This window comes from Nomascus leucogenys, chromosome 10 (genome assembly GCF_006542625.1).
Source record: "Nomascus leucogenys isolate Asia chromosome 10, Asia_NLE_v1, whole genome shotgun sequence".
NCBI lineage: Eukaryota > Metazoa > Chordata > Mammalia > Primates > Hylobatidae > Nomascus > Nomascus leucogenys.
This window is the reverse complement of record NC_044390.1, coordinates 75,830,023-75,844,959: the sequence shown is the minus strand read 5'-3', so window position 1 is coordinate 75,844,959 and position 14,937 is coordinate 75,830,023. Positions and strand designations below refer to the sequence as shown.

At 41.9% G+C, this 14,937-nt stretch overlaps 1 protein-coding gene across 4 annotated transcripts in view; it reads left to right on the top strand.

The window, feature by feature from the left end:
- The window catches only part of CORO1C (coronin 1C), a 91,764-nt gene that overhangs the window by 19,443 nt on the left and 57,384 nt on the right, over positions 1–14,937 (top strand). For 2 of the 4 annotated variants that reach the window (XR_004032053.1, XM_030821323.1), the window contains exons 1-2: positions 10,367–10,662; positions 12,128–12,327. Coding sequence is in view for 3 of the 4 variants with exons in the window: in XM_030821323.1 (XP_030677183.1) it covers positions 10,509–10,662; positions 12,128–12,327 (354 nt within the window). In the remaining variant the exon portion in view is untranslated. The other 2 variants (XM_030821324.1, XM_030821325.1) reach the window with 2 other exon arrangements.

Genomic DNA, 14,937 nt, shown 5'->3' with positions numbered 1-14,937 from the left:
GCCAGGCTCGTCTCGAATTCCTGAGTTCGGGCAATAATCCACCTGTCTCAGTCTCCCAAAGTGCTAGGATTTACAGGTGTGAGCCGCCCTGCCTGACCTCCATCTTCTTAAAAGGAATTTTTAACTGTTGGCATTGTCATTTAAATAACTGAGTTTAGGATATTTGTCTCCTCATCTGCTGTCTTACCTGCCTTTTTCTATTAAATAACACATCGGATCTCTTCTACATTAAAGTACCTGCCATACAGGTAACAGTGGCTTGGAGGGAACATGGTCTTTCCTCTAATGGGACATTTTAGAGTCTTCTTGTGGTTGCCACTGGCTGAGGGAGGATTCTCTGCCCACTGAATGCTTGAGTAATTGACGCCCTGGAATGGTCTCAGCAAATGGGCTGAGCAGGATTTTGCTACTAGTAGGGGTTTTCCTTTATGTGTTCCTAGCAGGATGTGTTTCCTTTCATATGAACCATAGAAGTACATCTGCTGGAATCTTTAAACAGATAGCTTTTCAATAAACAGGAAAAATGTCAAAATTGTCATTTTTTATGAGATGGAAGTAGAATAGAGAAAATGTAACATTTACTCAGGTGTTTTGAGTGTATTTTATTTGGTGCTGTTGCAATGTAAATACCCTGTCTTGTCTGCATTTTTTCCTCCTAACACCCAACATGTTTCTTATATAGCTTATAAGGTTTTTATTTTTTTTTTTGAGATGGAGTTTTGCTCTGTCACTCAAGCTGGAGTGCAGTGACGCGATCTCGGTTCACTGCAACCTCTGCCTTCCGAGTTCAAGCAATTCTCCTACCTTAGGCTCCCGAATAGCTGGGATTACAGGCGTGTACCACCAAGCCCAGCTAATTTTTGTATTTTTAGTAGAGACGGGTTTTCGCCATGTTGGCCAGTCTGGTCTCGAACTCCTGACCTCAGGCGATCCACTTGTTTCGGCCTCCCAAAGTGCTGGGATTACAGGCGTGAGCCACCATGCCCGGCCCTTTTCTTTCTTTTGTATTTTGTTTTTTGAGACATGGTCTTGCTCTGATACCCAGGCTGGAGTGCAGTGGCATGATCATGTCCCACTGCAGCCTTGATTTCCTGGGCTCAAGCAGTCCTCCCACCTCAGCTCCCCGAGTAGCTGGGACCGCAGGGGTATACTACAACATCACACCCAGCTAATTTTTTTATTTTTTGTAGATATGGGGTCTCGCTATGTTGCCTGGGCTGGTCTCGAACTACTGGACTCAAGTGATCCTCCTGCCTTGTCCTCCCAGAATGCTGGGAGTACAACTATGAACCACTGTGCCTGGCATATAAATTTTGTACATTTAACTTCACGTGGTAGTATTATAAGAAGCATGCCTTTACACTCTCCTAGAGATTGAGGATTATCAGCTGACTAATAAGATGAAGGTTTTATTGCAAGAGTACAATTTTTCTCTGACACATAAAGCCTTTAAACCATAGAGGTAGACGTTATTTTTACTTGTTCTTGGTTAAAATATTCACCCACCATGTAAGAAAAATTTTAGGCCAGGCGCAGTGGCTCACACCTGTAATCCCAGCACTTTGGAAGGCCGAGGCGGGCGGATCACGAGGTCAAGGGATCGAAACCATCTTGGCCAACATGGTGAAACCCCATCTCTATTAAAAATACAAAAATTAGCAGGGTGTGGTGGCGCACACCTGTTGTCCCAGCTACTCGGGAGGCTGAGGCAGGAGAATCGTTGAACCTGGGAGGCGGAGGTTGCAGTGAGCCAAGATTGTGCCACTGCACTCCAGCCTGGTGACAGAGTGAGACTCTGTCTCAAAAAAAAAGAAAAAAAAGAAAAATTTTAATTGTTTTTTGTTTCCTTAGATGTTAAGTATTATGAATATTAGTTATCAGCTTTTACATTTTATTTGAAGATAAGAGGAATGTGTTATCTCCTTATTAAAAATTTATTATGACAGTTGCTGAATAGTCAAAACCTGACCCGTAATCCTTTTTTTTTTTCTTTTAAAGTGAAAACAAGTTTATTAAGGAAGTAAAGGAATAAAAGAATGATTACTCCGTAGGCAGAGCAGCCCGTAATCCTCCTTTTTGGCCTTCAGTATCACCTGGAAAACTTGGTGAGGGAGACAACTGTCCATGTTTCTAAGATAGAGGTTTCAACCAACGCCCAGAGAGAGCATCTCATAGTTGAGCCTGTGTTCTCAACCTATTCCTGCATTGTCTCAAAGGTATATCAATTTTTATTATAATAAAAACCATTCTAGAATAGTTGCTGTCTTATCGGAAAGTAGGAGGAGAGTGATAAATTACATCTTTTTTTTTTTATTAATTTTTTTTGCACACAAAAACAAACATTTTCTAAAAATACATACAAACAAAAAGATGCGTATCAAACATATTAGGAAGGTTACACATGGGAAGTCGGGGAATAGAAATGGGGGGTGGGAGTTAAAATAAATGAGAGAGGGACTTTATATGGATCAGTGATAATAACTCAATCCTCTATTTGACAAAGAAGAGGGAGAAGGAAGAGGAAGAAAAAGAAAGTGGGATAAAGGATCAGAAAGGGAGGAAAATAGAAAAAATTAGAGTATGACTCCAGGGTAGACCTGTTTTGTTGTCACTGAGTTGGTTGGTTGGTTTGTCTGTTGTATTTTTCATGTTTCGCCAAGTTGGCCAGACTGGTCTCGAACTCCTAGCCCGAAGTGATCAACCCGCCTCGCCCCCCAGAGTGCCGGGACCACAGGCGTGAGCCACCACGTCCAGCCCCCACATTGCTTCTGGCCTCCGTAGTAGACCTCCCAGACGGAGCGGCCGGGCAGAGGCGCTCCTCACTTCTTCCCAGACACGGGGTGGCCAGGCAGAGGCGCTCCTCACTTCTTCCCAGACACGGGGCGGCCGGGCAGAGACGCTCCTCACTTCTTCCCAGACGATAGGTGGCCGGGCAGAGGCGCTCCTCATTTCCCAGACGATGGGTGCCTGGGCAGAGGCGCTCCTCACTTCCCAGACGGGGCGGCTGGGCAGAGGCGCTCCTCACTTCCCAGACAGGGCGGCCGGGCCGAGGCGCTACTCACTTCCCAGACGATGGGTGGCCGGGCAGAGGCGCTCCTCACTTCCCAGATGATGGGTGGCCGGGCAGAGGCTCTCATTTCCCAGACGGGGCGGCCGGGCAGAGGCGCTCCTCACTTCTTCCCGGACGGGGCGGCCGGGCAGAGGCGCTCCTCACTTCTTCCCGGACGGGGCGGCCGGGCAGAGGCGCTCCTCACTTCCTCCCGGACGGGGCGGCCGGGCAGAGGCGCTCCTCACCTCCCAGACGATGGGTGGCCGGGCAGAGGCGCTCCTCACTTCCCAGACGATGGGTGGCCGGGCAGAGGCGCTCCTCAGATAAATTACATCTTAAAAAGACAAGTAAGGTTTGTATTTCCCATGTTTTGTAGAGGTTAAAAACTCTGTTGCATTGTCTCCCATTGAAAGTAAGTCTATTTTGAAACTTGTAAATATTCCTTTGATTTGCTTAGTAAATAACTACTGCTACATTGTCTTCTTCTTTATTTATATTTACTGAGATGATCTTACTGTTTCAAGCAAGGGAAAGAGCCTATGCAGTTTTAAGAATTTGTACTTGAAAGACCTAATGAGCAAGCAGCTTTTCCAAAGTTGAACCACTCTCTGACAGGACATTTAAAATCATACCTAGTATTTCCTTGGAATTTGTGCCTATTGTGTTAGTTCAGGATTTTTTCATTTACTCTTTTTTTTTTTTTTTTTTTGAGAATTAGATCCCTTTATAAAATGCTTTAGTTTTAGGGGGACATTTTAGTCATCTAATTTATGATTTGATCAGTTTGGGACAAGATAGCTGATAACAGAACTCCTAAGTTTGATGATATGCCATCTTAATTTGGAAGTTTATAACTGAACAATTTTTAAAGTGGTAAAACACTAATACCATTTGACAGTGCAGACAGCTCTCTTAAGAAGAGGAAGTTTTTGTGTTTGGGATAGTTCCCATTTTTTCCTTTGTTTGCAGAGAAATTAAACTATAGAAATACCATGCTGAAATGGGAGAAGATAAAATTCCGTAAAAGAGTCCTTGATAAGTGGTGCCGGTTCTTTTATATGAAAATTCTACTCTTAGCCCATAATCAGTAGGGACTTGCTTAGGTTTTCTCCCTGGATAGGGAAAACTATTACTGGGCTCTTAAATAATAATTGCCACCATTTGTTAGATAGTATGTAATATGCTTCAGATTCTATGCTGAGCACTTTATAGTTTTTTTAAAAAAACTGTTTTGAGATATAATTCACATACTATACAGTTCACTCATTTAAAGTGTACAGTTCAGTGGTTTATATATATATATCAGTTCAGAGTATATATATAAAATCAAATAATCTGCAACCATCAACACAGTCAATTTTGGAACATTTTCATTACCTTAAAAGAAATACACCGGGCATGGTGGCTCATGCCTGTAATCCAAGCAATTTGGAAGGCTGAGATGGAAATATTCCTTAAAGCCAGCAATTAGTTAGAGACCAGCCTGGGCAACATGGTTAGACCCCCATCTCTACCAAAAAAAATTAGCCTGGTGTGGTGGCATATGCTTGCGGTCCCAGCTACTTGGGAGGCTGAGGTGGGAGGATTGCTTGAGCTCAGGAGTTTCAGGCTGCAATGAGCTATGATTGAACCACTGCACTGAGTGCAGAGTGAGACTCTGTCTCTAAAAAAATAATAAATAGAGCGAGCATGGTGTCTCATGCCTGTAATCTCAGCACTTTGGGAGGCCAAGGTGGGCAGATCACCTGAGGTCAGGAGTTTGAGACCAGCCTGACCAACATGGTGAAACCCCGTCTCTACCAAAAATACAAAAATTAGCTGGGCATGGCGGTGGGCGCCTGTAATCCCAGCTACTCAGGAGGCTGAGGCAGAAGAATTGCTTGAACCTGGGAGGCAGAGGTTTCAGTGAGCCGAGTTTGAGCCATTGCACTCCAGCCTGGGCAACAGAGCAAGACTCTGTCTCAAAAAAAAAAAAAAAGAAAAAACTCTGAGCCAGCCTGAATCTACTTTCTCTCTCTCTAGATTTGCCTATTCTGGACTTTCATATAAATTAGTGTGTCGATTTTTGTGACTGGTTTCTTTCATTTATAATGTTTTTAAGATTCATCCAAGTTGTAGCATGTATTAGTACTTCATTCCTTTTTATTGCTGAATAATATTCTGTTGTACAGGTAATATCACATTTTGTTTATCCATTGGATACAATGGATAGTCTGTATTTGGGTTGCTTCTACCCTTTGGCTATTGTAAATAGTGCTGCTTTGAAGACTCATGTACAAGTATTTGTTTGACTACCTGTTTTCAGTTCTTATGAGTGTATACCTAGGAGTGGATTGCTGGGTCTTATGATAATTCTTTGTTTAATTGTTTGAGGAACTGCCAGACTTTTCCACATCAGCTGCAATATTTTGCATTCCCACCAGGAGTGTATGAGGGTTCTGATTTGTCTGCATTCTCATCAACCCTTGTTATTCTCAGAATTTTTTGTTTTAGCCATCCTAGTGGGTATGGAATAGTCTCTCATTGTGGTTTTGATTTTCATTTCTCCATTGATTAATGATGTCCAGCAACTTTTCATGTGTATTGGACATTTGTATATCTTCTTTGGAAAATGTCTATTCAAGTCCTTTGATTAATTTTTAAATTGGACTATGTTTTTATTATTGAATTGTAGGAGTTCTTTTTATATTCTAGATACAAGTGCCTTATCAGATATAAGGTTTGCAAAAGTTTTCTCCCATTCTATGAGTTGTCTTTGATTTCTTGATAGTGTCCTTTGAGGCACAAAGGTTATAAATTTTGATGGAATCCGGTTTTTCTAATTTTTCTTTTGTTGCTTGTGTTTTTGGTATCATATCTTAGAATCTGTTGCCCAATCCAAGGCCGTGAAGATTTACTCCTATGTGTTCTTCTCAGAGTTTTATAGTTTTAGCTCTTATGTCTAGGTCTTTGATCTATTTTGAGTTAGCTATTTTATGTATTGTCCCAGTATCATCTGTTGAGAAGAGTTTTTCTATTGAATTATCTTGGCACTCTTGTTGAAAATCAGTTGACCAAAGATGTATAAGTTTACTTCTGGACTTTAATTATATTCCATTGATATAAATGTCTATCCTTATTCCAGTACCACACTGTCTTGATTACTGTTGCTTTGTAGTGAGGTAAGTTTTGAAATCAGGAAATAGGAGTCTTCCTAACTTTTTCTCTTTTTTCTCCCCAAGGTAATTTGGGTATTTTTGGATCCCTTGCAGTTCCAATCAATCCCTTCATCCATTTCTACAAAGAATTCTGGGAGTCTGATAGGGATTGCATTAAATCTGTATCTTAGTTTGGGGAATATTGCCATCTCAGTGCTAAGTCTTCTGATTTTTGAACGTGGAATTTCTTTTCATTCATTTGTGTCTTTAATTTTTTTCAACAGTATTTTGAGTTTTCAGAGTATGAGTCTTTCATCTCCTTGATTAAGTTTATTTGTAAGTATTTTATTTCTGATGTATTGTGAGTGGAATTGTTTTCTTAATTTCACTTTTGGATTGTTTGTTATGAGTTTATAAAAATACGGCTAGGCATGGTAGCTCACGCCTGTAATCCCAGCACTTTGCGAGGCCAAGACGGGAGGATCACCTGCGGTCAGGAGTTCGAGACCAGTCTGACCAACATAGTGAAACCCTGTCTCTACTAAAAATACAAAAATTAGCTGGGTGCGGTGTAGTCCCAGCTACTTGGGAGGCTGAGACAGGAGAATCGCTTGAACCCCGGAGGTGGAGTTTGCAGTGAGCCGAGATTGCACCACTGCACTCCAGCCTGGGTGACAGAGCAAGACTCCATCTTAAAAAAGAAAAAAAAATTGATTTTTGTATATTAATCTTGTATCCTGCAACCTTACTGAACTTACTAGTTCTTTTAGTGGATTCCTTAGGATTTTCTGTATATAAGATCATGTCTTCAGCACACAGAAATAGTTTTACTTCTTTCTTTCCAATCTGAATGTCTCTTACTCCTTTTTCTTGCCTAATTGCCTTGGCTAGAAGCTGTACTACAATCCTGAATAGAAGTGGCAGGGTGGACAAGCTCATCTTATTCTTGATCTCAGGGAGAAGGCATCTTTTGCCATTGAATATGGAGTTAGCTGTGTGTGGTATTTTCATGGATGCCCATTATCAGGCTGAGGAAATTCCCTTCTATTCCTAGTTTCTTGAGTGTTTTATCATGAAAGGGTATTTGATTTTGTCAAATGCTTTTTTTTGATTCAGAGTCTCACTCTGTTGCCCAGAATGGAGTGCAGTGGCACTGTCTCAGCTTACTGCAACCTCTATCTCCTGGGTTCAAGCAGTTCTCCTGCCTCTGCCTCCCGAGTAGCTGGGATTAACAGGTGCCCACCACCATGCCTGGCTAACTTCTGTATTTTTAGTATAGAGATGGGGTTTCACCATGTTGCACAAGCTGGTCTTGAACTCCTGACCTCAAGTGATTCCCCTGCCTCAGCCTCCCAAAGTGTTGGGATTACAGGCATGAGCCAATGTGCCCAGCCTCAAATGCTTTTTCTGTGTCTGAGATAATTGTGTGATTTTTTTTCTTCTATTGATATAATGTGTTACATTAATTGATTTTCAGATGTTGACCCAACCTTGCATTCCTAGGATAAATCCCACTTGATTGTGGTGTATAATTCTAATTCTTTTTCTATGTTGGTTGATTTTGTTTGCTGGTATTGTTGAGGATTTTTTGCATTTGTATTCATAAGAGATATTGGTGTGTAATTTTCTTGAGATGTCTTTGTTTGGTTTTGGTATCAGGATAATACTGGCCTCATACAATTAGTTTGGAAGTGTTCCCTTCTCTATCTTTGGAAAAATTTGTGAGTACTTGGTATTTTTTAAATGTTTGATAGACTTTAGCAGTGAAGTCATCTGGGCCTGGGCCTTCTTTGTCTGTGGTTGGTTTACATTCTTTTTTTTTTTTTTTTTTTTTTTTTTTGAGACAGGGTCTTGCTCTGTACCAGGCTGGAGTGCAGTGGGGTGATCTCAGCTCACTGCAACCTCTGCCTCCCAGGTTCAGGCAATTCTCATGCCTCAGCCTCCCTAGTAGCTGGGACTCCTGGCTAAGTTTTGTATTTTTAGTAGAGACTGGGTTTTACCATGTTGCCTAGGCCGGTCTTGAACTCCTGACCTCAAGTGATCTGCCTTCCTTGGCCTCCCAAAGTGCGGGGATTACAAGCGTGAGCCACCATGCCCGGCCTACATTCTTATTACAGGTATCATTCCCTTCATTTTGTGGATGGGAAACTGAGGCTCAGAGAGGTTAAGTAATTTGCTAATAGTTGCAGAGCTCAGATTTGAATCCAAATTATCTTATGTCAGTTACTAGGATGACAATAGTAGCTAGTATTTATTGAGTGATTAATTTTGTGTATTTAACCATACAAGGTACTATTATAGCATAAGAATCTCCTGCTACCATCCCATCACCAATTGTGCATTTAATGATCACTTCAACTTTGTATGCATTGTACCCATCTTTGGATAGAGAATTTTACACTTAATGGAGACTTAATGACTTGCTGTACTCTACCACGGCCAGGAAGTAAATAGTACAGCTGTGCTTCTCACTTACGAGGCTGTCTGACTCTGGAGTTTGCTCTATTGTGTGTCTGGAGGGCCTGAGACATTTTGTGCAAGAAAAGCAGCTATGCCATATGTACACAGCTGAGCCCAGATCAGAGTTGACCTTGGAGATGAATGGGCTCACACTGCCCTTCAAGCTCCGCTTAGAGATGCCTGACTCAACACAGCACTGCGGAAGCACTGGCTTTTCTTACTCTCTCTGTTCTGTAGCTAACATTCTACTCTGTGATTGTAGCAAAAGAACTTCTATATTATTCTATCCACAGGTATTTAGGACAAAAATAAATATGCATAATATTGAAATAACTTTTTTTTTTTTTGAGATAGAATCTTGCTATGTCGCCCAGGCTGGAGTGCAGTGGCGCGATCTCAGCTCACTGAAGCCTCCGCCTACCAGGTTCAAGCAATTCTCCTCCCTCAGCCTCCCGAGTAGCTGGGATTACAGGTGCCTGCTGCCACACCTGGCTAATTTTTGTATTTTTAGTAGAGATGGGGTTTCACCATGTTGGCCAGGATGGTCTTGATCTCCTGACCTCGTGATCCGTCTCAGCTTCCCAAAGTGCTGGGATTACAGGTGTGAGCCACTGCGCCTGGTGGAAATCACTTTTTAAGGTAGTTTAGTATGTATGTCAGCCAGAAGATTTGTATAGTATCTTTCAATGAAGACAAAGCATTTTACATATTTATATTAATCTTCATATTTTTATGAGGTTAGATGGTATCTGGCCTATCTGAGTGGAGAGGAAAAATTGTCTTTTTCAAGTGAGAGGCCTTCCTCAAATATCCATTCACATTTAAAAGTGAGGTTCTAAAAGCTGACCTTGTGCCTGTGTGGGTGGAGGGGCACATTGAATGGTGGACCTCACTGAGGGCAGTGATGTCTGATCTCTTGTGGGGTGGGGCAGGTGGTATCTTGGGAGCCAAGAGGAACAAGGGGTTGGAGGCCCCACTGTATAGAACCAGGCTGTCAGTGAGGCACCTGTTCACACCTGTGCTGGGTGTCATCCAGTCCAGGGCCTGTAGTCGGGCCTCTCCTGGCTTCTGCTGGGGAGAGGGCAGGCCAGTACCCTGGTTGTGCAGCCCTGGACAGAGGGGATCTGGGTGTCCAGCTGCTCCTAATTCAGGCTTTCAGTCATTTTCTCTGCAGCCCCTCTCCCACATCCCAGTTTCTCCTTGGAGTGTTCTGGGGATTCACAGTGGGCCTTGATATCCTTTTTGTGCGCTCCTCCTGAGACTCAGCTGAGTAGAGGACACTCACACTTCAGTCAGTTACACGTGCACGACAGCTTTCCATCTTCAAAAGTTTGTTGTCACATTTGCTCTCTTGTAGGCTCTTTTCCAGTCCTCCTGTCCTTTCATGTTTTTACCTGCTTTTATGTTTTGCTTTCATTTTATTAGGATTTTAGGAAGGAGTGGAGATAAGTGCTGTTTGTGTTTCTTTTGTAAATTACTTCTTCATGTCCATTGTCTAATTTTCTGTTGGGTTTTAATTGTATGAATTTGTAAGAACGTTTTATGAAGGATGTTAACGCTGACATGGTGCAATCCTTTTTTCTTCTACATTAGCTTACTTTTGATACACTTGCTTGAAGATGCTGGTGGGGATTGCAGCTTCTATAACTTGTACAGATGGTTGCAGATGGTTGTGTGGGGAAGTGGAGCCCGAGACCAGCTGGCTGTATGTTGGCTTTTGTATAGATGTGCTTTCCTTTTACTTCTCACCACCTCGTGGAAGCTGTCTTATCTAACTCACGCTTGAGAAGTATTCATATTGATTCCAAAATGAAGGACCCTGGCCACGAATCATTTGCCATCTCCTCTACCAAAGACTCAAAATGTATGGGCCTGGTAGTCAGCTGGGAAAGTCTGGCAATAACAGCTGGGCTAAGAAACGTGGATGCTCAATTGCCTGCCAAGGGTCTCTTACTTCAGCCCAGCTACATGCCCCCAGCATTGGAGAGAGGCCACTTTCACACATGCCTTGGAAGGGTAAGAGACTCTGGCAAAAATAAATTCGTCTCTGCATTTAGCAGTGGGCTCAGGGCCATGAGGAAGGGAATTAGAGGAAAGGAATTAGCAACAGCCCACCATGTGTCCCGTCTGGCATGAGTGGACAGGTGTTAGCTCTCCTCTGTATATGAGGATCTGATTTTCAGCTGAGTTGTCGACGTTGAACCATGTTCCATTTGCACTTAGATTTTTATCCAGGCTCCTTCTATCTAACCAACATGAACAGAATGTCCTACAGTAGCACATAGGAAAATTACATTGGGCGCAGTCTAGGAAATCTTAATCAGGGAGGGCCTGGTGATCCGAAAGCACAAAGCTTTCAGTGTCTATCAGGTGATTTAGTCAAATTTGGAGTCTGAAATGACACATAAGGCAGCCTAGGAACCTAGCACTGTGTCACCTCCCCTCCCCTTCAGAGTCCCTGGTTTACTAGGGAAGTGGCTGTGGTGGATGATCAGCTCAGTGAAAACCCAGCCTGGTTTTGTTTCCCCTCCACTATAGCCCCTGCATTTTTCCTTTCCTCGGTCCCAGCTGTTACTGCTGTATCACTCCAGGCCTTCCTCAAGTCTGGTTTACTGTCAAATAGCTTCCTAGCCCAGTACCTGGCTTTGAGCTTGTTCCTGTGTAAGCCGTCCAGTGTGCTTCTGCCACATTTACTGTCATCCTAAACATCACTTTGATCACATTGCTTTCCATTTAAATACTTTTGCTCTGCTTTTCCCAGACCTGGCTCTTACCCGTTAGGCTGCTTTAGGCTGACTTTTCCTGTTTCTCACTGTGTACCACTTAGCACTAGGCAGTTTGGTAGTGAGTTGCTCTTATTATTACGTCTGTGTTAGAAGGAGATTAGGCTTTTGAAGTCAAGGGTGATGGCTGTGTCTTTTGAATTCCTCCCATAGTTATTCTTGTTGAAACACTCTGGGGAATAGACATAATTCAGACAGCAGAGTGTTGATGTCTAGGGAAAATGTTTACAATCTGAAAAATTACCTTGGCAGGCTGAGGACAAAGCCACAAAATCGTAACTTGTTTTTCAGCTTTCTTCAGCCTCACCTCTACCAGAGAATTTCACTTTGGAGTTTTCTTATCTGTAAAAGGGGAAGGGTTGAAGTACATTATCTGTCAGCTCCCACCCAACCCTGAAAGGCTAATTTTCTTTAATTCTTTCCCTTAATCTTTCCATTGAAATTAAAACTGATGAGCTGTTTCTGGATCTTGAACTAGGCATTTTTCATTTCTTTGTAATTCTTTCCCTGATGCATTTTGCAGTTGTCTCCGGGTATGTGTTGCTAAAAGAAATTTGGATCGCAATTTGGCTACTTTTTAGGAGAGCAGACAAAATGCCATACCATTCTGTTTTTCCTACTTGGAGCATTTCATTTGTAAAAGTAAAGCTTTCAGTTTGGTGCATAATTCTAACATAATTCTCACTCTTCCTTTGCAGACACGATGAGGCGAGTGGTACGACAGAGCAAGTTTCGGCATGTATTTGGGCAAGCGGTGAAAAATGACCAGTGCTATGATGACATCCGGGTTTCTCGTGTGACCTGGGATAGTTCCTTTTGTGCTGTCAATCCCAGATTTGTTGCCATAATCATAGAGGCAAGTGGGGGAGGAGCGTTCCTTGTCCTCCCTCTGCACAAGGTAGGTAATTTGATCTTCCATTCTGGTAGACACCCTCTGATAGTCTCCATATTTTTTCCTTAATAGATTGACAGTTCACTAAGAATTGTATTTGTGAAACCATTAGACTCTGATGTAATTGAGGTTAAGTTCCACACGCCTTACTAACCACATCAGTTTTTCTCTAACAGAGAATCATTAAATAGAATAGTGACCTCTGTTCTGGGGATGCCTTCTATGGATAAAAAAATTATTATAATGTTGTGAGCATGGGCAGGCATAGGAATTTTAAGATTTCATTCTTAATCTTCTGCTTTTCACAAAAATTTTTCTTTTAGAGTGCAGTTTTAAAAACCGGCTTTTACTCCAAAGTAAAGTTTTAAAAACAGTTACATTTTCAAAAGAGCAGAAATTTGTAAGATAATATTCTCTTTTTTTGTGAAGTCATAAGGATGAGCCCTTTTTCTTTTCTTCTCCTTTTTTGAGTAGGAAATTGGATAAGAACTCAAGAAAATATCCTCAATACAGATTTCAATTCTGGACAATAATAAGTTTCAGCATAAGGTTTAAACAGTGTTAACAAGTGGTAGAAATAAAGGATCTTTACTGAGAATGGTTCTATGTGTTCTTCAATTCAGTGGGGTTCCAAGCCCTCCTCCTTCCTTTATTCTCCCAGAAAGCCTGCTCCAAGGTGGGAGATTAGATAGGAATTTTGTGTATTTGCTGACCAATCATGAATATTGCAGATCAAAATCTATAGTTACCTTATCAGCAAGTCCCAGAATTGCAAATAATGAAGAAAAAAAGCTGTGAAGAGGGCCTAGAAACAGTTGTTTTCTAGTTAGTTTTTAGGAGGAAAATGAGTTTGGTGGGTCCTGAGCTCCAGTGATAAGGGCTCGGTGCTGGTGAGGATGCAGATGTTGAGTCGTATGACAGCTGTTTCCACTCTGCTGAAAACAGTGGGGGAAGTGGATCCCCGCTGTGTCTGAGCCCCTTATATTCAGGGTACATCTCATCACAATGGACCATGTGATTCTGAGAGTGGTTACAATAAAGTGAATTTCTGTCAAAGGGTTGTTTCCCATTGTATGTTGATGTTTTTTCCTTGGGAAAACTCTCACTGGGAAAATGTCCAATTCTCTTGGACTTTTGTTTCAGAGATGCTGGTGACTAACTTGTTTTATTATAACATCTAATTTTTACTTCAGTGGCCAGATAGATAACACAGTAGAACCATCTCCTAACCAAAGAAAGATGGGTGCCTTTGGGGAACAAATTTGATACGTGTTTTGAAATGTACCTTCTAATTGGCGAAGATGAATCTTTTCATTAGGTTAAACATTTATTTTTTATTTAGATACCTTTATTTCTGTTCAAAAAATTGTCGTTCAGTGGCAGATAAGTACACTACACTGTTATAAGTGTTCTTAATCTGGTTTTGGGGATTTGAACTCAAGGCCAGTTGCATTTGGTCTCCACATTGTTTTAACTTACTCCTTCACCAAGAGCAAGGGGCATTTGGAAACTTGACATTTTACTGGTAGGCTTTATGGCAGCCAACTGAGAAGACAGCCATAGCTTGTCAGCTAAGGTCAGACACTGGAGCACCATGATTTGTTTTGGAGTTACGAGTTTTTATTTCCCCTTTTATAGACTGAGGGATAAATGTAAGACTTTTTTTTACTTCAAAGAAAAGGAACAAGCCAATTAAGAAGCACAAAATAGACATAATGAATGGCTAATCTTCCTCTGAATTCAGACATTTCCTTTCAGCTTTCACATCCACAAAGGTTCTGTGAGTTCATCTTTGCTTTTGCAAACCATGAGAAACTGAGTTTCACTTATCCCATTTGAGGGAGAACTGTATGCAGTGCCCCAGCTAACTGATCTTATGATTTGGTTTTCCCTTGCATTCAATGACCTACATACACTTAATGAATATGTCCTTGTATTTTGTTCTTTAACCAGCATTATGGGAACTAGGATAGAATAAGTTGCTTTACAAATTGTCATGTTTAGATGAGGTGTTGCTTTTTAGAGGAGCGTCGAGGGTCTTTCCCAGGCTATAATACTGTCTGTGTAGCTTTGCTCCTTAAATATGAGTTTGTTTTAGAGGAGGTGACATTGGTATAAGCTAAGCCCTGTGACAGCCATTGGAAATAAGATCAATACTTGGGTTTCTATAATTGATAGGTTCATGTGTACTATGTGAGATTTTTGTGTATTAAAGTGTGTGTATTTAGCTCTTAGCATCAGTGTGGCATAGAGGAAAGATCACAAATCTGGGAATCGATGAGCTGTGGAGTTCAGTCCTGGCTCAGTCACTGACTTGTAGTGGGACGTGGATGTCTCTCTTTATCCTTCCGCTCCTCTGTTTCTCTCTCTGTAACATAAGCAGCTGTGTATAAAAGTTATTTTCTGGCTGGGCGCAGTGGCCCATGCCTGTAATCCCAGCACTTTGGGAGGCCGAGGCGGGCGGATCACCTGAGGTCGGGAGTTCAAGACCAGCCTGGGCAACATGGTGAAACCTCGTCTCTACTAAAAATACAAAAATTAGCTGGGCATGGTGGTGCACATCTGTAGTCCCAGCTACTCAGGAGGCTGAGGCAGGAGAATCACTTGAACCCGGGA